Here is a 25183-nt window from a genome sequence, read left to right on the forward strand (position 1 = left end):
GACGACGGACAAGACGGTGAATCCACGGCACGACGAGCTTTAACACCGACAATCTTTTTTCCCTTTTCGTCACACGCCGAGGAGTCCTGTGGTGGCCCGGGAATCGAGGCCTTGCGAGAGCCGCCGTTCACCGAGGCCCGAAGCCGGCTCCGAGCGGACGACAAGAAACGGCGGCACGCCGAGGTTAACCGTCAAGGATACACGCTCAAACGCTGTCCCATGTCTTGTACAAGGTTGGCCGCTTGCTGACGATACGACAGCTCCTTGTCGGAATCCACACCGCAACGCCGCGACGGGGTACAGTCGATTTGCTCCCGAGTGAAATACCACCGCGAAGCCGCCATGCTGTTCAAGAGCAAACCGTCACTCAAAACGGACTTTTCCTTCAACCAAATATTTTCCCATCTTTCCGCGTCTCACCTCGTTATTCTTTGTAACGGCCGTTTAAACGACGTCGATTTAATTATTCCCTTGTTTCCCACTTGTTTGTTGTGTTTTTTTTTTTTTATTAATTTTGCGACAACAATCCTGCGTGATGACGCAAACGCGCTTGCGGAAATGCATCGACGTAATTACGTCACTGTCTCGTGCCACCGACCTTTGCTCTGAGCGCTGAATTTATAGCTTGGTCGTACGAAGTTGTACTTGTTCAAAAATTAAAAAAAAAAACCTGTATTTTTCTTATACCGGCAGAGTACGGGCTCCGTGGGCGGATCTTATTCAAAGCTTGCAACGTGTTCAACTCACGCGAACCTTTGTCGGGGCGGTGTATAGGTAAGTGACGGCTGCTTCAATCACTGCCGAAAAATAAAATGTCGCGCATGAAGCAGAAACACACCTACTCCTGATAATCCAAAACACTTCACGGCACTGGAAAACGTGCGGACAAGGACACCAGCATACTGTAAATGGTGAACACTTGTAATACTCTCTTCTACCTGGAGGAGGTGCTACACGGTACACATTTACTATACATCGAGAATTTACCACACCTCCACCCACCCTTCCCAAGACCACCGGCAAAGATAAAAAAAAACACCACTATACATATTCATTGAGGTCTTGCTGATCCTATATGTACCAAGTCTGGGTGCAATCTGCCCAGAAAGGGGGAAAGCCACATTTCCAACCTCGCCTCCAAAGCCAGTCACCGACTGGGAATCCTCCGTCATGCAAAGTCCTTCCTCGACCCACCTGAGCTCCTGACCACGTACAAAGCTTTCATCCGCAGGCTGATGGAGTACTGCTCTCCCCTCTGGGCTGGTGCTCCTGCCTCCCACTTTTCTCGGCTTCACGCTGTGGAAACCAAGGCATTTCGGATCATCGGCATCTCCTGTGATGAGGCTGAGTCTTTGGGTCTCTCACTCTCACCGCAGGCAGGTCGGTGGTCTTTCTGTCTTCTACATCTCTCCGGTCTTGCCCTCCCTGCTCTGTCTGTGATCTGACCACCATGTTTCGCCATGGCGCTCAAGGTCCCCCAGCAACCCCCTTCTGGTAAAACTACCAAAATCAAGAATTACTGCTCACCTTCAGTTTGGAACAAACTCCCACACTCTCTTCAATCACATTCTTCCCTATAGGTCTTAAAAACAGCTGTTCACCACCATCTCTTATCTCCCCCCATTCAAAACCACAATCTTTTCTACCCTACTAATCCACCCCAAACCCACCTCCTTCAAATTCCCTGCTTTCCTTCTTGAAAGTCCCCGTGGTGTTCATCTTGTTTACCCTGTGTCCCCCGCCCCGTCTCTCTCCCTTCCACAGATCTCATGTCTCCGTTCCCCACTGTTTTTTTCCTTCCCTCTCCTGCCCCTCTTGTCTCCTGCTCCCCTTGTTATTCGTTCTGTGTGTTAGCTCTTATATGAGCCTCGACATTGTATTTTTTGTTTTGTTTAAGGAACTGTAGGAGGAGTAGCACGACAAGTAAAGGCACAGACAAACAAACACCAGTCCATGAATTATAGTCAGGATTGTCTGTCTGTCTGTCTGTTCAGTCCTGTCTGTCATTTGTCAACTTTACAAGTTGGAGACCAAAGAACATTCACGTATTCGAGATTTGGTTGAACAAGGTTCTGATACAGTGTCCCCGTGTCAGCCAGAGATCTTAATCCAAAGACTTAGAATATATTTTCGTGATCTCCAGGGTTTCATTGGACTTCTGCACGACATCATTATCAACTTCCTTCCTGAATTGAGGCTTTCTGTCCAGATCAACACTCCAAGATCCCTCTCTTCCTTTGTCTGATCGTTCAACACATCACTAGCTGGTCATTGTCTACGTGGAGTCGGTGTACAATTTCGCGTCATCAGCAAACAGGTAGTTTGCTGGGCAGCTCAGTCCACCAGGAAGATAATTTCTCCATATTAAGACTGCACAGAATGCAGTACACTCTTTATGGCACACAATTGATGACGTCATAGCTGTCACAAAGCCTGATTGTTATTCACTTGTAGTCTCTGTTTCCTTAACAAGAAAAGAACAAGACCACGCCATCACATATTCCCCACACTTCCCACCTCAAGGAAAGTTGAACGATAGCAAAAAGTTCCACCAAGGATGACCCAATTTCAAATTCTGATGTAAAAAAATCTTCTCTTTTGATCCTTGTGACCCTAACGACGTCGCCACCCCCCCCCCCCGGGGCATGAAGGAAGTCATGTGTAAATTCAAAATATTCTTCATTCATGAGTGTTTCTTTCGAAATTTGTGTTGTTCAGAATAGAGCAACAGCTGTTATTTTCCATAAGACTCACAACAGTTTCTCGAAGTGTAGATGACAGATGTGAGGCAAATGCATACCTGTAATTACTGTAGCCACGTTTATTAAGAGTAGGCGAGCTATCGCCGGAATCCTGGCCAAATTCCAAAATTCCTGCACGAACCTACAGAGGGCATCAGCCTCGCCCTCAGCCGATGATGCTTCCTCGCAGCCTCTTAATGCGTACGAAAGAAGAAGAAGAATGAATCCATCCTTATCGTTACCTTTGTTGGAAATTGAAGACCCATTCGCTTACTTCCAGTCAAATTGAACTTTGCTTGCTTGTAGTAGCGAGTAGGGGTTTGTAACACGTGATCCATATATACATATATATATATATATATATATAATATATATATATATATATATAATATATCTGTCTACATGAAATGATGTAATCCATCAGGCCCAGGTGATTTATTTGGTTAAAAAGATTCTTTCTCTTAAGTTTTCGTTTGCATATCAATCTCACAATTGTAACCTCATCAAAATATTTGTTTTCGGTGTGGGATCATGAATGTGTAAATCTTCTGCAGTAAACACACAAGGAAACGAAATGATATTCATGGACTACTTACCCAGGGCAGTATTGAGGACTTAGTGCGAGCCAACTCTTCTGGGGGCAAATTTGTGATTTCAAAAAAAACTTCAATTCAAATCAAATTGAAGACCAAATAAAATAGCTACAGTCCTGCATTGTAGTCATCAGAAGGAACTCGAACAAGAAAAAAGCAAAGACAAAGTAATCAGGCGGAACCTGGATAGGACTCCAGTCTCAACTGATACTTCTCGACCCTCAAACCCATCCGGGTGCAGCCAAGTGAGCCTTATTCAAAAATATTTAAAAAGAACCCAGATTCAAAAAATTAAATACATTTTGCTACCAGACCATGCGTCCCATCACTACTGCCAGTTGAAATTTAAAACAGACATTCCCCATCACTACTAGATCATAATTTTGAAGTTTCACATTGATTGATGCAGCGGATCAAGCGAGAATTTAAAATATATTTTCCTTCAATCCAATATGACTGCCAAACCATGTGACCTATCATAAATTCATGAACACCCTGTATACTCAAGGCTTGGGGGACATGTATGTGAATTTTCCGCTTGAGCTGTTCAGCCGTTTTGGAGAAGAATTTTGAAGGTTTTCAGGTAAATGTAATAGGGCTGCCAAACCATGTAACCTATGACATCATAGTTGGGGAACTTTTTGTTTGATCATACTTCATGGATAGGTGATCTGACCTGTAAAGTTTTTCCTCGATCTATTCAGCAGTTTTGGAGATGAAGAATTTTGGAGACGAAGATTTTTGGAGGTTTTTCTAAAAAAAAAAAATATATATATATATATATATATATATATATATATATATATATATATATATATATATATATACACATATACATATGGCTACCCAACCACATGACCGATGACATCATAATTTTTTTTTTCTGTTGACCAATTTATCCCTCGATGACCCTCAAAAATTTTCATTCTGATCGAATGTAGCATTCTACGTGATACAATTATGACGTCATAACGAAGGCACCTATGACATCATAAAAATCACACTTTTTTTCCTCATGGGCGGGGGGGGGGAGTACTTCACATGCGCCAAGTTTTCATTTTTTTCCATGGAGCACTTTCGGAGATACAGAGGTCCAACGTTTCTCTTTTTTTCCAACATGGCTGCCACACCACACGTGACCCATGACGTCATAATTATCATGACAGCATTCTACATGAGTAGTCAGTCGCACCTATGGTGAAAATTGTGTCAATCCGACAAGCGCTTCCACAGGAGAGAGCTTGTACATGAGTGACATGCAGCGCAATAAACATGAGCGGACATCATTGTACTTTAATATGAATTGCAAGGACATTTGTAGTCAATGGACAAATTCATATTATATTGTGACGTCCACGGGACTTGAACAGTCCCGCCAACGTAGAATGAGCCAAAACGATGGAGGCGGTTTATTTGTTTATAACCCAAACATGGCGGTTCTAATCGCTCTACCGCAAACGGGACGAGGAAGGTGGCACGAGTCGCTTTTCACTGAGTTGATGATGTTTATTTGTTTTTACTATTGACCAGAAATAACAAGACTCGGCAAGAAGAGGGATCTGGGGCGATTCGACGGGATGGTGTGGGATCGGGCGTGGGGAAAAACACAGACAATTCCAATGAATATAGAGATCTCAAACCCTCTAAGGCGCCAAGCATACACACACACACACACACACACACACACACACACACACACACACACACACACACACACACACACACACACACACACACACACACACACACACACACACACACACACAAAACGTAGCTATTTCTGGTGGTCAGGCTGGACCGTGGTGTGGACGCAACTGTCCCTGGATCGGCGTCGGACGAGCTGGCCTTGCTCTCGTCAGGGGGGCAGGAGAAACCGTGGTGCTGTCGACCTCCTGGTCTTGGCCCAAGTCCGCTCACAGCCGCCAGGGAACCAGTTCTGGCGCCAAATTGCGAGCAGGAGAGGGAGGCAGGTCCGCCCGCCGTTCGACCCCATACTCCGAGTCAGCAGAACCCCAGAACCAACCAAGGTGAGGCACGAGGCTCAGCAAGGCTCCAAGACACGATCAAGAACACGATCGAATCAGCACAACAACAAGGACGCTCCCCGCGCAACAGCTTCCACACCAAAAAAAACACGATCTTTTTGGTTGCAATCTTCTTCCTCTTCCTTTACGACCCCGAACAGAACCTTTTTATCCTCCTGCCCTCGTCACCTCCAATCGAGCCGTTTATTGGCCCACCGCCGTCGCCTTCTGCCAATCGTGATCACGGGGCGGAGCCATCCGCTGCACTGTCCTGTGACGTCACGGCCAGTCTCCAGAGAATACCAAAATGGGGTTTACGCAGACACACTTACCCTATCCCATGTCCCTATCCAATTACGTGACAATTATCATTTTCCCCCTTGAAGAAATGAACATTTACTAGACAACTTATCACCACTGAATTGCTACTTATTACATCGAGATCCTGGTAAACTCGAACAGCATGGCATACCTAATTAAATATCCTTATTACCCTTTGAATGCATACCCCCCCCCTCAAACGTAACACTGCCCCCTCCTCTGGTACCGCAGCTCCTGCAAGGTATATCACAGGCGCTACCGTACCAGCCTTATCACTTACTGACTCACACCTAATTAACCTAACGAAATAAAGTAGGAGGGGCAATGGGCAGCGAGTCGCAGCTAACTTACCTATCCTGCTTAATGTACTACCCCCTTATGGCCTTATCCTCGCCTAAACAATCATTCGTTTTTTTTTTGTTTTTTTTATTTATTTTATCACATGAGAGCACTGAGCGAAGTTGCACTCCGTCTTCTGGATCATCGCTCTTGCCCAGCACTCTTCCAGTGATCTGGGGAGGGGAAACAAAAGGTTCCACAAAAACACAACACTTATACTTTACATTCCTACTCTAAGCCTTAACGACACTATTCACAGGATATTTACACTTGACCGCCTCCCCCAGTGGATGCTAATAGACCCAGCGTTACCTGGGGAGCCAATTTTCAAATTTGCTTGCCCCAAAATTATGCGGACATCATGCCCTTGCTGCACATGTCAAGTTGTGTGGGATCGAGTGGGACTCACACATCTTCACAACACTCACACCATGGTCATCATCACATTTCTAGGTCATGGTCCTCATTTTAATCATGCAGGCTGAATCCCGTCATGGCCGTGGGGTGGGTTACCACAAGATGATGGGGGCATCTCAGGTGCAACCATGCCCACAGGTAAGCTTTAGTCCAACCCGGACGCTTCTCCGCCCCGCTCCCTTTGATTCCCTCCCCCCTGGTAGCCATCAGCTCTAATCCCGTACAACACTCTGGAAGGGGTCTCACTGGCTCCTCTGGCCTTCCTGGGTCGCCAAGGTCCTACCCGCCTTGGTCGCCCAACCAGACCCTCTCCCAGTTGCCTCCAGACACTGTCACCATTAGCCACCAGGTGGTGAATCTCCTTGAAGGGGGTCGCAATTCACGCTCACCGTGAGCTTCAGCAATCCCTGTGGACAAGCACATCATCCCCACCCACAAAACCCACATGACTCCCCCACCCCATCGGCCTTACATGTGACACCTGCATTTCTAACACTTCACCGACCATGACCTTCCCTGTTACCACACCATGCCCAATAAAAAAAACAATGTGTGCACCATACATTTCACTTCTTCACTTAAAACAACTCACACAGCACTTCTCACCCGATCCACGCACCAGCCATTGGACAGCCACTCGTGCCCGCTTTGTTTCCAATTACCCACTGTCCCGATTGTCACTCTAAAACCCAGCAGAACTCACAAACCCATGCCAATTTTCCCACAATTCATTTTTTTTTCCACCAAAGGAGGGCACTTCGCCACAATCTCAGCAGCCGAGCATGGCCGTATATGCTCAGCCCAATCTAGTCTCCCCGACCCCCGACAGTGATCTCCGGACCCGACCTATGAAAGGGCATCTCGGATAGACCTGGCGGTTCAGCAGGAGGATTCATCCTCTGAAGCATTTGGGTAATGCCAATTTCTCCCAGCCCCCTTCCCTGATCCCGAATCTCTGCCTGTCGGATCGTCACCGATGGCCTCTCTGGCACCCGACCCGGCCGACTCCACGAGGCCAGCCTGGCCGCGCACTCGGCCGCTCGGTGAACGGTGGGTGGATCCTGTAACTCCACTAGCGCTCGGACCTCAGGGTCAGGAAGAGCAGCTAAAAATTTCTCTCATGCCAGTCTGTCCCATGCCTCCACTGTAAGGTCCCGATACGTGATCCTGACTGATTGGTAAATGTCCTGTGCCAGCTCCTGCACTGTCTCACCCGGCTTTAATCTGCGGTGCTGGAGCTGGGCCCGCACCAGATCACAGTTCGCCGTGAACCCAAACCGACGGCCCAACGCCTCGCAAATGTGGGAGCTGGTCAACATCCCCTCCGCGATCACGTTTAACACGTCTGCAGCTGGTCCCCGCAACGTTGCCACCAAATTCCCTGTACGTTCCTGCTCATTCCACCCGTTTAGTTGGGAAATGCACTCAAATTGCGTCAGAAAAGCTTCAACGCTCCCTGACCCGTCGAAATTTACCAGGGGGATCACTTTTACGGTGGCCCGCTTCTCAGTTTCTCCCTTGTCCGAATCCAGCCCAGGGATCAAACACCCTTGTGACTGCGTATCCAATTTCGGAGCCCACTGTGGCCAAAGATGTTTTGTGGTGAGGGTCTCATGGGTCAATTTTGCCTCCTGTTCCAAATGTTGAATGGACCGATTCACCTCTTCCCGCAGGATCTTCTGGGCCCGCACAACCTCCTCCAAGGCTCCGTCGCGAGTTTGTAGCTGCTCCTCAACCAACCCGGACACTCTACTTACAAAAGACGGCTCTACCAGGCCTTTATCCAAGACTTCATCTTGGCTCATAATTTTATCTTGTTCGTCCAAACGAGCCTCCAATCCTTTTACCTCCTCCGCCAAATTCATCCCTTGCTTCCTCAGCTCTCCCCACTCTTCAACTTGCAGCTGCATACGAGCATCCACACAGGCACGATGACGTTCCAGACTTTCATCCACTTTATCAACCCGAATGTTCGTTGCATCAATTTTATCTACCAATTTTTTTCCGTATATTTTCCCCCTCCAATGTAATTTCTACCTTTGTTTCCTCCAATCTATCCTCGAATTTGCTTTGTATTTCTCCCAATTTAACATCCACACACTCCTGCATCTCAGTTTTCATTTTCTCCATCTTTTCCCCCAATTCATCCCTCATTAAATCAATCCGTGCACCCAACTGTACCCCCATTACCCCCAATTGATCTGTCATTTCTGCCCTCTGTGTCACGAATTGATTTTCCATTTGTGCCGTCATTTCTGCCCTCTGTGTCACGAATTGATTTGCCATTTGTACCGTCATGTCCCCGATTAAACGTTCCAAAAGTGTCTGGATCATCATCGCACCGGTTTCCGGCACTGCCGGCCCCGTTACGGGCGATGAAGCACGGTCCACGCTCGGAATGGGGGAGGTTCCAACCCTACCCCTGTCTCTCCCCTCTTCCCCCGACTCGCTGCCAGACACGTGGCCTTCCTCCTCAAACATTTGCACATCCGCCATGGTGCAGAAGTCCCGTTTGCCGCCAATTAATTTAAATTTGAAAAATCCCGCCAAAATTTTCCCGCGCTCGTGCGCTTTTCTGTAGTAATTTTATGTTCCAATTCGTGGCGAGATTTTAATCTTGGTATATTCTCCCGATACCAAATATAATTTAGAGGGGTTCGAACATCCCACTCCTGACACCAATGTGACGTCCACGGGACTTGAACAGTCCCGCCAACGTAGAATGAGCCGAAACGATGGAGGCGGTTTATTTGTTTATAACCCAAACATGGCGGTTCTAATCGCTCTACCGCAAACGGGACGAGGAAGGTGGCACGAGTCGCTTTTCACTGAGTTGATGATGTTTATTTGTTTTTACTATTGACCAGAAATAACAAGACTCGGCAAGAAGAGGGATCCGGGGCGATTCGACGGGATGGTGTGGGATCGGGCGTGGGGAAAAACACAGACAATTCCAATGAATATAGAGATCTCAAACCCTCTAAGGCGCCAAGCACACACACACACACACACACACACACACACACACACACACACACACACACACACACACACACACACACACACCGTAGCTATTTCTGGTGGTCAGGCTGGACCGTGGTGTGGACGCAACTGTCCCTGGATCGGCGTCGGACGAGCTGGCCTTGCTCTCGTCAGGGGGGCAGGAGAAACCGTGGTGCTGTCGACCTCCTGGTCTTGGCCCAAGTCCGCTCACAGCCGCCAGGGAACCAGTTCTGGCGCCAAGTTGCGAGCAGGAGAGGGAGGCAGGTCCGCCCGCCGTTCGACCCCGTACTCCGAGTCAGCAGAACCCCAGAGCCAACCAAGGTGAGGCACGAGGCTCAGCAAGGCTCCAAGACACGATCAAGAACACGATCGAATCAGCACAACAACAAGGACGCGCCCCGCGCAACAGCTTCCACACCAAAAAAACCACGATCTTTTTGGTTGTAATCTTCTTCCTCTTCCTTTACGACCCCGAACAGAACCTTTTTATCCTCCTGCCCTCGTCACCTCCAATCGAGCCGTTTATTGGCCCACCGCCGTCGCCTTCTGCCAATCGTGATCACGGGGTGGAGCCATCCGCTGCACTGTCCTGTGACGTCACGGCCAGTCTCCAGAGAATACCAAAAAGGGGTTTACGCAGACACACTTACCCTATCCCGTGTCCCTATCCAATTACGTGACAATTATCATTTCCCCCCTTGAAGAAATGAACATTTACTAGACAACTTATCACCACTGAATTGCTACTTATTACATCGAGATCCTGGTAAACTCGAACAGCATGGCATACCTAATTAAACATCCTAATTACCCTTTGAATACATACCCCCCCCCCTCAAACATAACAATATTATGGCATGTGGGATTTGAACCTGGCCTTGTGACCATTTGCTTCAGAAGGGAAGATTAAACAGGCCTATTGATGTCGGATGATTGTTGTCCAGATTCTCATTGCAGGCTAAGCGCATGTAAGTGGTTACCACTCTGTTTCAAAAATTTAAAAAAATGAAGTTTGTTCCATTGCCTTCTCACTACATTTTCCTGAAAGTGTAAGTCTAACTGAGTTCAGAACAAAAAACCGTGCAGCTTTTTTTTTCTTTTTTGGCAAAATAAATGAAGGTCATAGTATGTAACTTATTCTTGCAACTGATCTAATAATCAAAATACCAATTTCTGGGATTATTAAGAAATAATACATATCTATTTTTTTTATTACTGCTCTATTCAGTGACTGTCAGATGCTGAAAAGGACTAAAAGAGAGAAGATTTATCGAACAAATTCTTTGACGTAAATTTTTAATTCAATCAATTCTGGGAGTAACAAAAAGCTCTCTAAATTCTCCAAAACTGTTTTAACTGCCTTTAGTGGGCCAACTTAGCATAACAATTGTGCATTTTGTGAAGAAAGCACCAAATTTGGCACACTAGTGGCCTATCATATTATGAACTGATTTGGATATTGGGCCATCTCAAATTCAGCCGCTGTGGCAGCCATTTTCCACTGCCATCAAAATTTTGAGATGGCCCAATATCCAAATCTGTTCATAATATGATAGGCTACTAGTCTGCCAAATTTGGTGCTTTCCTCACAAAATGCACAATTGTTATGCTGTATGTAGCTAAGTTGCCCCACTACTTCTAAATTAATAAAATATTTTTTAAATACCTGGAAAATTATTTTAATTTTTTTTTAAGAAAATTAATTTTTTCATCAAATTCAAAAAAGTGTGACGTGCGGTCGGACAAAAATGCAAAATTACTCTAAACCAAAGCCATGCATGTTTTCAATATTTTTTATACTATTATATCCATATCACTGTGCCCCATTTGTAAATAAATTTTCGTGAAAATAATAAAATAATGCACAGAAAAATAAAAGCATTTTTTTTTAAAAAAAGTGACGTGCAGTCGGACATTTAGGTTGTAAAGTTCGGTCAAGCCGCTGTAATTAAGTATCCACCCGGATCATCTCAATTTTTTTTACATTGATAATTATTGGTAATAAGCTGAATAATTGAAGACACGTAAATATTAGTTATTGATAAACTAGTCATTTTGTTAGGGGATTTCATAGTCCCAGGCTCTAAAAGGGCAATAAAACGAGAAAAAAAAAATATGCCAGAATGTGCATATATCATGCGAATCCACAACCGACCGACGCAAATGCTGATTTTTTCAGACGGTGGGTGACAACCTTTTGATTCGATGAGAAATTTCATATTGAATGTTTTATATGTTGTATTTTTGCATGGTCTAATATATGTCATATTTTAAGGTGAAACAAGAAAAAAGGCCAATACTGGGCATGTATATTCAATAAAAATCCTATAGATTCAGTAATATACATCATAGACCCATGAACCTATATATTTTAAGGTCTTATGGAACACTGTTTGTGCAATGAACAAAATTTCATGACCAGTAGTAGTCTTTGTGACTTTCAAAAATGCCACTCAAGTCAGGGCATGCCCTAAAATAGGGGTGGTAAGCACTTACATGTGCTTCGCCTGTACACGTCTTTGCAGCCTGCTTCCTAATCAGATCTCCAATCGCTATCCATAATCGAGAGTGTTGAGCTCCTGAGTGTGGATCCAGCAGCATCCACTTAGTCGGTGTTCCGAGGCTCCAACAATCACGGGAAGCAGTTAGCGGTTGTGTCTGTTGCGAGAACAAAACAAAAAAAATCAATTAATGCTACATTATATCAAAAAAATTCAGGTAGCTCTGATATAATTATGCTTTCATGAATAATAATCATTAATAATATCACCCTTTTTCTCCGCGACACTTTTTAAAAGTACTAAGTGATACAAACATCGAAACACGGCGGTTTGGGGTTCCACAATCGATGAGGGTGAGCCGTCTGGAGTTTGGGGTCGATAATCGACAGCCCACTGCCCTGCTTCAGGTTTTGGGGAAACTTCTCGGCTTTATTGAAGCAGTTATCTAAGAAAACAGGAAGCAGATATGATATGGAATTGTGCTGCAGCACTTCTCTTGCAGCAAGCTACTGCTATAGGCTAAATACTTTAGCGGTATTCAGAGATATGTTCCAACACCAGAAGGACAAAATCGTGTGTAAATATGTACAATATTTATTTAATAAAAAATTAATATTTACAATATTAATTTAATAAAAAATTAATATATACAATATTTATTTTAAAAAAATTAATATTTACAATATTTATTTAATAAAAAAAATATATACAATATTTCATAAAAATAATATATACAATATTTAATAAACAAATATATACAATATTTATTTTAAAATAAAAATTAATATTTACAATATTTATTTAATAAAAAAATTAATATATACAATATTTAATTAAAAAAAATTACAATATTTATTTATTTTAAAAAATTATATTTACAGTATTTAATTATTTAAAAATATTTGCAATATTTATTTAATAAAAAAATAATTTATACAATATTTATTGAATAAAAAAATTAATATATACAATATTTATTTATTTTAAAAATTAATTTATACAATATTTATTTAATAAAAAATTAATATTTACAATATTTATTTAATAAAAAAAAATATACAATATTTAATAAAAAAATTAATATTTACAATATTTATTTATTTAAAAAATTAATATATACAATATTTATTTTAAAAATTAATTAATACAATATTTATTTATTTAAAAAAATAATATTTGCAATATTTCTTCATCAAGGCACGTAAGGTGTAGGTTGTACTGGAAACAACACCAGTCTTTCGATACCAGCCAGGCCATTCATCAACATTGTGAAAAATTCCAAAGACATCCACGACGATGCATAAACGGATAAAGGACAATCGAGTAATTGTAACATCACTCGGGATACTTGCTGTGCAGAAAAAAAAAAAAAAACCACCGATAAACGCGAGATCAAGTTCGTTAACGACACAAATACTTTTGGAGGTGTGGAGGTCGGCGGTTTCATTGGCGGGATATCTACCTCGCTGATTGGGAACAGTTGCTGCTTTTCAATTCCATAAGCAGCAAGTTGTTAAACGTTGTCGTGTTTCGATACTTATCACAAGTTCAGACGTTAATATTCACGATGAATTAAACCATCGTGCTCGGATTTCGTCATTCTTTCGGTTAAAATTGTGCTTCGGCCTAGCATCGTTTTGTGTGGCTTGTTCGGGTTTCAAGAGAGTCACAAAGTAAGATCGCTTGGTGAGGAGAACGAACCGCATGTTTTAAGGATATAAATTATATCTGTTGTCGTGTTATTTGAGGGACCGTTTCTGCGAGGTAAGTTTATATTCAGGAACGAGTCGGATCGCCATTTCCTTGTTTGTATAATCTCGTGATGGTGATGACATCCTTCCGTTGAGGTTTCACGTTTTCACATCGAACTATTCAATAGTTTACTTCACATGAACAGATAAACCTCAATAACGGGAAGAGAAACAAACCGTCGTGGACCGACTACAGGGTCGGCGGGTTCGTCGCGGTGTTTACTTTATGTTCTGCGAGGATATTGTTGATCATATGGTGGATGAGAGGGATGTTTATTATTTATTATTTTAATGTATTTCTGGGAACAGTCATCAGGTGATGTTTCCTTGAACCTTTCAATCACGAAAACGCTCTCATGACTCGAAACAACTCAAATTATTATTACTTCGGTCACAATCTGGTTGGGCACAAGATCGAGCTGGATCATTGTTGTAGTTCCCAAGGTCCATGTTTTTACAAATTTTGTGAATCACTCGCCCCCCACAACGCCTCACCCCTCCACCGCCTCAACACCCCCCCGCCTCGCCTCGCCTCACCCCGCCCGCCTCGCCTCAGCCCCCCCGGCCTCGCTTCAACCACCCCCCGCCTCGCCTCAACCCCACCTCCCATCAACCACCCCCCGCCTCGCCTCACCCCCCCGCCTCGCCTCACCCCCCGCCTCGCCTCACCCCCTCCTCGCCTCACCCCCGCCTCGCCTCAACACCCCCCCGCTTCGCCTCAACACCCCCCGCTTCGCCTCAACACCCCCCCGCTTCGCCTCAACACCCCCCCGCTTCGCCTCAACACCCCCCGCTTCGCCTCAACACCCCCGCTTCGCCTCAACACCCCCCCCCGCTTCGCCTCAACACCCCCCCCCGCTTCGCCTCAACACCCCCCCCCCGCTTCGCCTCAACACCCCTCCCCCCGCTTTGCCTCAACCCTCCCGCCTGCACTTCCCCTCAACCCCCCACGCCCCACACCCTACGCCATCACCCCCCACGCCCTACGCCATCACCCCCCACGCCCTACGCCATCACCCCCACACCCTACGCCATCACCTCCCCCCCCACCCAATCACCTCCCCCTCCCCACGCCATCGCCTCCCCCTCCCCACGCCATCGCCTCCCCCTCCCCACGCCATCGCCTCCCCCTCCCCACGCCATCGCCTCCCTCCCCACGCCATCCCTCCCCCTCCCCACGCCATCGCCTCCCCCTCCCCACGCCATCGCCTCCCCCTCCCCACGCCATCGCCTCCCCCTCCCCACGCCATCGCCTCCCCCTCCCCACGCCATCGCCTCCCTCCCCACGCCATCGCCTCCCCCTCCCCACGCCATCGCCTCCCCCTCCCCACGCCATCGCCTCCCCTCCCCACGCCATCGCCTCCCCTCCCCACGCCATCGCCTCCCCACCCCCACGCCATCGCCTCCCCACCCCCACGCCATCGCCTCCCCCCACGCCATCACCTCCCCCCACGGCCCCCCATGCCATCACCTCTCCCCCCACCCACGCCATCACCTCTCCCCCACCCACGCCATCACCTCTCCCCCACCCACACCATCACCTCCCCCCACCCACACCATCACCCCTCCCCCATGCCCTACAAAATCACCCCCCACTCCCTACTCCAACACCCCCCCACGTCCTACACCATCACCCCACGTCCCTCACCATCACCCCTCCCCCCCACTCCCTACACCATCAACCCCCCCACTCCCGCCACCCCCACCCCTCCCCCATACCCTCACACTCCATACCTCACACCCCACACTCCACCCTTGCAATGCTTTGCTTTTGATTTTGTTTCTCACTGATTGCTCTAAAATTAGTTGAAACTGATGATAGATTAAAACTAGAGGGGGAGCACTCGGAAGAGAGCAAAACCTCCGCCGCCAATACTGCTGAGTCATTCAAGTGAACCTTATATCTTATTCATTAAATATGATGTCAACAGTGCTGACAGAGTTGTTCTTTTGTCCAACATTTTTTTTTTTGGGGGGGGGGGGTGTTGGAAATCACTTAAAACATGTAGAAATGGAAAAAAAATTTTCTCTAACAATTTTTTGGGGAGGGGTAACAATTTTTTTGGGGGGGGGGTTGGAAATCACTTAAAACATGTAGTACTGCAAAAAAAAAATTTTTCTCGAACAATTTTTTTGTGGTGGGGGGGTGATCCAAATCCAAAATCGAATGGCATGATCCTTGGACCATACCTAAGCCCCCACCAAGTTTCGTCGAAATCCGTCGAGGAGTTTTTCCGTAATACTGTTCACAAACAAACAAACAAACAAACTGAAAGTGGTGAAAACAGTAACCTCCGTTCTTCGATGGTGGAGGTTGATAAACAAGGATACCCGTGCACATGCACGGGATAGCAGTGCAACATAGCTGGTAGCAGACGACAGACCGTACACAGGGAATGACAAAAATACGCATTGTGCAAAATGCAAGTGGTACTATGGAACGCCAAGACTTCCCAAACATTGTAGGCATGTCCGCCAAGTGCCACAGTAGTTTCATAGGGATCGTGTGACGGCGAGCCGAGTTTTTAGTGTGCAAGCTTGGTATTATAATAGAGATTTAGACATTTCACCACCGCAAGCATATTGAGTTGCTTAACTTTAGCCTTGGTGAAATTACTGCTTCTGTTTATTCCTTGGGTTTGTCCTTATTAACCTCTGCCGTCGAAGATGGATGGAGGTTACTGTTTTCACCCCTTTCTGTTTGTTTGTTTGTTTGTGATCAGTATTACGGAAAAACTCCTCGACGGATTTCGACGAAACTTGGTGGGGCGGGGGGGGGGTTAGGTCTGGTCCAAGGATCATGCCATTAGATTTTGGACTTGGTCCAAAATCCAATATGGCCGCTATGGCGGCCAATTTGAAAAAATATTTGAATTTTTTTTTTTTGCATTTCCACATGTTTTAAGTGATTTCTAACCCCCCCCCAAAAAAAATTAATTGTGAGAGAAAAAAAAATTTAAAACTTTTTTTTCAACAAAATTTCGATTTTTTTTTTTTTGCATTTCTACATGTTATGTGATTTCCAACAAAAAAAAAAACATACCAAAATTATAATTGCGGCTGATTTTGGAACTTCAGGTGGATATACCCATGTTAAATCAATTTTTGTCTCAAGGAATCTAGTTATGACGAATGAATTGAGTATGTAAAAGGGAAAGTTGCAAACCCTAACTCTGTGAGCACTGTTGACGTCAAATTGAATGAATAGGATATCAGGTTCACTTGAGTGACCTAGCAGTATTGGCGGCGGAGGTTTTGCACTCTACCGAGTGCTCCCCCTCTCATTCCGACATGTAATGCAAAAATGCAATGTTTTCATCTTCCAGCAAGACGCACCAATCGGCTGCACATCGATTATCCTGAGAGTGGTAAACAACCTCGATGGGAAGAGGAATCCTTTTTATGATAAATTTATACATTAGAAACCTTATAAGAATAGATTAGTTTTGCATTCTCATGTTTTTGCTAACCACTATTATGTTGTCTTACCCTGTAACTTCTAGCTTGCCATCTCAAGCCATGAACCGCATCCGCATCCATGTGCTACCTCCCAGCCGCACTCGCGTGCCCATTTCCACTCGTGTCACAACTGAGGTCCCTACGCCATGCGCTTACGGAGTTAGGCCGTGTACTCACCCACGTATAGATGGGTACGAATTCTGCTTGCGCCACATCTTGCACGACCGCACCGCGCCATATCGGCAATGCAGCTACGTTTCCAGCCGCAATGGGAAGCGCTGTCCCAATGCTGCACCTCGTGGGGACCGCAAAGATGGGTGCGTATTGTTGACGAAGGATGACATTTATGAGGAATTTTCGGCTATCGACATTTTTCTTGTGCACTTTATAATGGTATTAATGTATCTGTGCTTGTGTTATCTGTCTGTTACTCCTTTTGATTGTATAAATTAGTGATGTGTGTGTATATATATATATATATATATATATATATATATATATATATATATATATATATATATATATATATATATATATATATATATATCTATCTGTGAAATGACAATCTGCCACAGAATGTTGCATGCGTATGCACAGAAACCCCAGGAAATTGGGTTCATCTGGGCAGCCAAACATATATCATGCATGGCAGATAAGGATTGCAACATAAAATGGTTCACAAAGCTTTGAGAATAAGCTGAAATTACTTGGAAAAGTACCTCAGAGAAAGAGGTGTGCCTCTGCACAAATAAAGATTTCAAGAGACTTTCTGATCAACTCGTTGAAAAAGTTTATCTTGCAGCTTGGACTGCAAAAACTCCGGAAGACTCGAGCCTGTTCATGGCCCGAAGGTCTGCAGATTGGGGAGAGGCGGGAGGTGGGAGTGGGGGTTTAATTCATGGCCGTGAGGGTCGTTGTAATATATAGTTTTTGTTTGGTTCTGGATCCACAAGAGAAATTATACCGCGCTGTACTCGTGTTTTGCAGCGAACGCTGTACTAGTATACCCGAGCGGATGGTTACCGAGGTCCGTCGGTCCAAATGCACAATATGCCGCTACCAAATTTCCCAACACGCACCGTGCTAAACCAATAAAGAAAACACAAACGAGCTGAAACATTTAACAGGGGATTTATTTATAATGGGGGGGGGGGGGAGGGAACACACAAAGAGCAGAGTTATCTGACAATAAGAAATGAAATGCAAATAATGTACAAGGCACTTAAACAATTGCTACTTACAGACTGGGCCCACAGACACACACGCACACACCCAAATGAAATGATGGCCGTGGCCTTTATTCGGCCCTTCAGCTCGGGAAGGAAGGTGAGGCGAAGGGGAGAACCTGTCTCGCACCTCTCCGCCTTGTGCGGTTTTTGATGATCCGGTTCGGCGGGACTCGAACCCGCAACACAATGCAATGATGGACGCCAGCTGGCGCGAAGGTGGATCAGACAGAACGCTGGCAGGCTAGATGAGATGACAAGGTGACGAGGCTGACCAAGCGACCAGGCGATGCGACCTTGACGTTCCAGCCAGAACGCCCCGAATACTTTTCCTCTCCCGAGGTGGGAGGGCTTTCTTCCCTGGCCACTCGCCTCCTGATTGGACGGTTGCGTTGCACGATTCGCTGGCCGTCCCTCATTGGACAGGCCCACGGGAGGCGGGGCGACTCCCACCCTTCTGGGTGGAGTCCCAATCTGAGGCGATGAGCCTCCTGATTGTACGAATGGCATGCCCTTACCCTCGTGGGCGGAGTCTGCTCTGGAGCGAGGGTCCCATCCACGTCAGCAGCCAGAAACACATGCGCTATGTCGTCGAGCGAGGTGACTGTACCGTTGGTGTTGTTGTTATCACGCCCCCCGGAGGGAGGGAGCGGGATATTGTCATCGTCCGGTTTGTTTGTCTGTTTGTTTGTTTGTCTGTCTGTCTGTTAGCAACTTTGCGGCAAAACGGCTTTAGCAAACACTATCAAATTTAATCCACAGGTGGGCAATGAACCTTGGACGACCCCATTAACTTTTGGGTCCAATTGGATCAAAGGTCAAGTTCACGAAAACATCAAAATCGTTTTTCGCTCATAACTTCATCAAAAATGATCTGATTTACTTCAAACTAAGCTTAAAGTGAACCTTATTCTATTTGTCACTTACTGGACGTAGTGGCGTGCGCCTGTAATCCGGCTACTCGGAGGCTTGGATTGGAGGATCGCTTGAGGACGGGAGCTCTGCGCTGGGCCACGCTATGAGAGGGTGTAGGGCAGCCCGGAATCATGGCGAAACCCGATCCTTATCTCTGTGTCCTAAGAGGCGACCAGGGTTGCTTCAGGAAGGGCATCCGGCGTAAAACCTATGCCAAATCAGTATGCGGATCATAACGGATGATCTGCTGTGGCGACCCCTAACAGGAGCAGCTGAAAGACGAACAACATTCTATTTGTCACATAATCCTACCCATTCCTAGAGTGAAAAATGCATATTTGTGAAGATCGGTAGGGTCCGAAGTTTTGGGGGTCATGGCCATCCGTCAAAATTACAAATTTTCCATTAAAACTAAAACATGGTTACGAAAATACAACTTTACGGGAAAACGGCTGGCTCAAACATTGTCAAATTGTATCCATAGGTGGGTAATGAACCTCGGGTGACCCCATTCACTTTTGGGTCCAATTAGGTCAAAGGTCAAGGTCAGGTCACGAAAAGGTCAAAATCTTTTTCGCTCATAACTTCGTCAAAAATGGTTTAATTGACTTCAAACTAAGACTGAAATATTCCTTATTCTATTCCTTATAATCAACATTCAGGTGAAGGATATATCAAATTTAAATTTGATCCCCAAAATAACTTTATGCCTTAAATGGGTGGGATTTGTTGTGCCTGGCACCACTTGTTATAAGTGTAAAAGGCAACCCTGACTATCAAAATAACTCTGCAGCGCATGAACATTTAATTCCCATTAGACTAGGGACGGGTTCTATCTATAAACACACACTTACCGATATAACTGTTCTATAAAGACTCAAGACCCAAAGAGCTTAAGCCAGCCACCCTAACCATTAAGCCAACACTCGGCTTGAGAAAACATCTGAAAATGTAGTCTGTCTGCATCTGCTTGTATTCGGACTTCTTCTTCCATTTGGTAAATATGACTAAATCGGCTAAAAATAACCAAAAAACAAATACAAACTAGAACTGCTTCTTTATAACTGCTGGCAGTGATGACCGGGTACCCAGACCTCCGCTTTGGATACGACGTGAGACTTAAATGATAGTCGCAAAGTTTTGCGTCGATAGGATAAGTGGTTCCAGAGAAAACAATATTTAATATTGTTCTTGAATCCAACATGGCTGCCAAACCATGTGACCTATCAATTAGAAATTAACAAACGTATATTCCCTACTCGTGGGCAATACGTTTGTGAAGTTTCCCCTTCATCTGACGAGCCGTTCTGGAGAAGATGTTTGAAGGTTTAATGTAAATTCAAGATGGCCACCAAACCGTATGACCAATCAATAAGAAATTAACAAACTTTATAAAGGACCTCATGGGGAATATGTGTGAAGATTTCGCCTCGATCTGTTTCACCGTTCTGGAGAAGATTTTTAAAATTTATTAATTTTCAATCCAAGATGGCTGACGAACCATACGACTTATGACATCATAAGTTTACATCCTGCCTCCTATCCCGAAGTGGAATACGTGTGTGAAGTTTCGTGTTAATCGGATAAGATTCGTTTTTCTATCCAAGATGGCCACCAAACCCTGTGACTTGTGACATCATAGTTTTTACTATGAATGCAGACATCATGAAGGATGATGGTTGCAAATTTTTGCTTCGATAGGTGATGTGATTCCAGAGAAAACATTGTTTAATATTTTTCATGAATCCAACATGGCTGCCAAACCATGTGACCTATCAATAAGAAATTAACAAACTAAAATTCCCGACTCGTGAGCAATACGTTTGAAGTTTCCCCTTGATCTGACGAGCTGTTCTGGACAAGAAGATGTTTGAAGGTTTAGGGTAAATTGAAGATGGCCGCCAAACCGTATGACCTATCAATAAGAAATTAACAAACTTGATAAAGGACCTCATGGGGAATGTGTGTGTAAAGTTTCGCCTCAATCTGTTTCGCCGTTCTGGAGAAGAAGATTAAAAAAAAAAATTCCCAAAACAAGATGGCTGCCGAACCAAGTGACCTATGACGTCGTAATATATTGTTGCGAATTTGTGATCGGCCGCTCGACTCGAATGACGGCCGCCTCGCCCACCGGAATGGACAATTCAGTCGTGACCCTCTCGGACCAACGCCGGGAGCTAGTCACGGGTGGGGGTTTAACCTCACCACGATCGTGCCAATTGCCCACCCACGCAGGATAGGGTTGCTCACCAAATTCGATCAACCTAAGTACCTGCGCGAATGGTCGACCAGGCGATCGCACCACGCCACAGGCCGACTCCGGACACGAACCCCTTAAGCGGTCCGTTCCGTGCTACAGTGATAACTGAGCGGTGTTATCGTCGGCCTCGATGGTTCCGATTAATTATCGGGCGTATTAAGCCCACTACGAATCCTTTACGTGAAGCAGGATGGAGGGTCAATTAAAAGGAAGGAGACGAAGCGAAACTGGAAAACAGTTCACACAATGCACATTTATTACGCGACACACGGAAAGCACACAGAAAACAGCCAAACAGTCAAAATGCACATATAGCAGTTCAAACAAAAGAAACGATGATGCAGAGTTACTACCGACTACGCGCACACATGGCAACACTTGTACAGTTCTACTTTACAGACGGCGCCATCACACATTTACTCAAAAGCAAAGGAAAGAAGCCACCCTCAGAGACAAGGGGACAGACAGGCCTGGAGGCCAATATGTGCACGTGACCTGGAGGAGCGGCCAAGTCCGCGAGACCGGGGGGGGGGTCCTACCCGCGTCCTCGTGACGCGTTGGCGGACGAGCCGCAGATGTGGCCGCGTGGCTGTGCCCCGACTCCGTGCTCCTTGGCGGGTTTTGTTGGCACGACGTTTGGAGTGGGGTGGGAACGGGGCCCCCTTTTTGCACTATCTCAGCGCGGGGGAAAGGTGGAATTGTTGATGTCCTGGGGGAGGAGAATGGCTGGCTGGCTTGGGTCCCGCGACGAGCGATCTCACACCGCGACCTCGTCGCCGACCGCCGTCCTTCTCGCCTCGGACCCGAGCTCCTTTGCCTCTTCCTGCAACTCTCCTCAGCCGACTGCAGAACCCAACTAGCTGCCACACCGATGACTCACTCTGTCCTGCCGACACGCTCTGCTACTGCTACGCTCTGCTACTGCCACGCTCTGCTACTGCCACACTCTGCCACGATTCGTCTTGTGCTCGCCGTTTTATAGGCTGGCAGGAGAAAACAATATGCAAATATCCGGATCAGGATGACCTCGGGGGCGGAGCCACGCTCGCCAATTGGACGGAGGAAAAGTGGGCGTGAACCTCCCCTGATCCTAGAATTTGCATATATCGATTTCACACAGACGCGCCTGGAGGCGGGGCCAAGCCGCTCCGCGCTTGCTAATTGGACGGACGGGAAGTGGGCGTGTCGCGTTCTTGATCCGAATTCTCCCTCGGAAAGGCCGCTATTTGCACTCGCGGATCGGTGCGTATCGCTTGAACGAGCCCAAGACAGCCCGACGCTCAGTGTTCACAGGTGGTGCGGGAATGGCCGTAGAAGGAGAGAGGTGAGGGTGGTGGAGGGTTTATCGGTGGTGGTTTGATGGTTATGGTGCTGTTTGGGAATGACGGTGATGTGATGTTTGCGGGATTGAGTTGTGAAGGTAAAGGTCGTGGCTGTTGGCGTTGTTGTCTGAAGGTTGGAGCGTGGTTGCAGTTGGTGACGATGGCTGGCATGGTGGTTGTTGTGTGATGGCAGTTGAGACGTGGTTGGTTCAAAATAAAGATAGAACAGAAAAACGGCTATCTCAAAGCGTCGCAGCCCGAATGAATCACATAAATTCCCTCTAAACAACGGGTTTGGGGCTAACTACACATGTACTTAGGGAGATATCTCACCTAAGGGCCCTGAATGGTGGTTTGCGAATTTCCACAGCCGTAACAATATTTTTTCTACGGTGAATTATTGTGCAGATGAGGCTCAAATTTCAGATTTTTCCGATGCGGCGTTGTACCTAATGAATTTTGACCGGCACACCTCTTGAGCGATGACCTCAAGCAAAATCACCCCTGTTCCCCATGAGGGGCTTATTCAAATTTATGAAGCGAAAACATTTTTACCCGAGAAAGTTTCAGAGATACAGACGTCCAAAGTTTATCGTTTTTTTTTTTTTCAAGATGGCGCCCGTACCACGTGACCTATGACGTGACAATTACCACTTCAGTTTGCTATCAAAAAAGATACATACTATGGTGAAAATTTTGTGTCGATCGGACTTACCGTTCCTGAGAAAATGATTTTTAAAGCGAAAGAACCCGCAAATTGCCGGCGGAAAAAGAATAAATAAGAAATAATAAAAAACTAGAACTGCCACTTCACAACTGCTGGCAGTGATGACCGGGTACCCAGACCTCCACTTTTGATGCGACGTGAGACTTAAATGACGGTCACAAAGTTTTGTGTCGATAGGATAAGTGGTTCCAGAGAAAACAATAATTAATATTGTTCTTGAATCAAACATGGCTGCCAAACCATGTGACCTATCAATTAGAAATTAACAAACTTATATACCGTACTCGTGGGCAATACGTTTGTGAAGTTTCCCCTTGATCTGACGAGCCGTTCTGGAGAAGATGTTTGAAAGATTAGGTAAATTAGGTAAATTAGGTAAATTGAAGATGACCGCCAAACCGTATGACCGATCAATAAGAAATTAACAAACTTGATAAAGGACCTCATGGGGAATGTGTGTGTGCAAAGTTTCGCCTCAATCTGTTTCGCCGTTCTGGAGAAGAAGATTTTTAAAATTCATTAATTTTCAATCCAAGATGGCTGACGAACAATATGACTTATGACATCATAAGTTTACATCCTGCCTCCTATCTCGTAGTGGAATACGTGTGTGAAGTTTCGTGTTAATCGGATAAGATTCGTTTTTCTATCCAAGATGGCCGCCAAACCCTGTGACTTGTGATGTCATAATTTTTACTATGAATGCAGACATCATGGAGGATGATGGTTGCAAATTTTCGCTTCGATAGGTGATGTGATTCCAGAGAAAACATTATTTAATATTTTTCATGAATCCAACATGGCTGCCATACCATGTGACCTATCAATTAGAAATTAACAAACTTATATTCCCTACTCGTGGGCAATACGATTGTGAAGTTTCCCCTTGATCTGATGAGCCGTTCTGGAGAAGAAGATGTTTGAAGGTTTAGGGTAAATTGAAGATTGCCGCCAAACCATATGACTGATCAATAAGAAATTAACAAACTTTAGAAAGGACCTCATGGGGAATGTGTGTGTAAAGTTTCGCCTCAATCTGTTTAGCCGTTCCTGGAGAAGATTTTTTTTAAAAAAAATTCCCAAAACAAGATGGCTGCCGAACCAAGTGACCTATGACGTCATAATATATTTTTTCTACAAGCCTGTTATGGAAACCGTTGACATGTCAAAACGGCAAAATTGATCGGTCTAATTTTTGGTTAACCAAGCCATTGATGCAATATGCAAATGTTCGAATTTCAAGTCAATCGGATGAAAATTGACGATTTTATGTAACCTTGACATTTGACCTTTTGATATTAAAAACAAAACAAAAAACAAAAATATCTGCTTCTCTCTTTTGTTTGGTGAACCAAATCGGTGTCCCAATTTTTCTGATAAATTTCACACCAAATTATTTGATAAACGAGATGCTTTTCCATTCCACATTGCACGAATGCCTTTCTTGGAGAGCAACATTCCAAAGAAGCTATTCTATGGTGCGGTTGTAGGTGAAATAATTAAGACTGTGAGAGCAACTCCACCCAGCACTGTACTTGTCAAGAGATTAAAACAACTAGTTTGACGTACGCCAACACAAGAAGC

The 25183-nt window shown here is 45.3% G+C and overlaps 2 protein-coding genes across 17 annotated transcripts in view; one reads left to right on the plus strand and one right to left on the minus strand.

Moving 5' to 3' along the window:
- CCNT2 (cyclin T2) overlaps positions 1-12386 on the minus strand; it is a 52601-nt gene extending 40215 nt beyond the window's left edge. The window contains exons 1-2 of one of the 3 annotated variants that reach the window (XM_085875579.1): positions 12254-12386; positions 11935-12096 (exon numbers count right to left, since the gene is read on the minus strand). In XM_085875579.1, coding sequence (XP_085731705.1) covers positions 11935-12039 — 105 coding nt within the window. In that variant the 5' untranslated portion in view covers positions 12040-12096; positions 12254-12386. Of the gene's footprint in view, positions 1-201; positions 374-420; positions 438-11934; positions 12097-12253 lie in introns of those variants that run through there. The other 2 variants (XM_085875577.1, XM_085875580.1) reach the window with 2 other exon arrangements.
- Positions 1-25183, plus strand: part of KANSL2 (KAT8 regulatory NSL complex subunit 2) — a 98914-nt gene that overhangs the window by 34846 nt on the left and 38885 nt on the right. For 4 of the 14 annotated variants that reach the window (XR_015056595.1, XR_015056597.1, XR_015056596.1 and 1 more), the window contains exons 1-2: positions 13536-13703; positions 17194-17466. Coding sequence is in view for 2 of the 14 variants with exons in the window: in XM_085875581.1 (XP_085731707.1) it covers positions 17210-17466 (257 nt within the window). In the remaining 12 variants the exon portion in view is untranslated. Of the gene's footprint in view, positions 1-13356; positions 13704-17193; positions 17467-25183 lie in introns of those variants that run through there. The other 10 variants (XR_015056593.1, XR_015056592.1, XM_085875582.1 and 7 more) reach the window with 6 other exon arrangements.

The sequence above is a fragment of the Eptatretus burgeri genome, chromosome 3 (genome assembly GCF_056783735.1).
Source record: "Eptatretus burgeri isolate ZD-2024b chromosome 3, Ebu_testis_v1, whole genome shotgun sequence".
NCBI classification, from domain to species: Eukaryota; Metazoa; Chordata; class Myxini; order Myxiniformes; family Myxinidae; genus Eptatretus; species Eptatretus burgeri.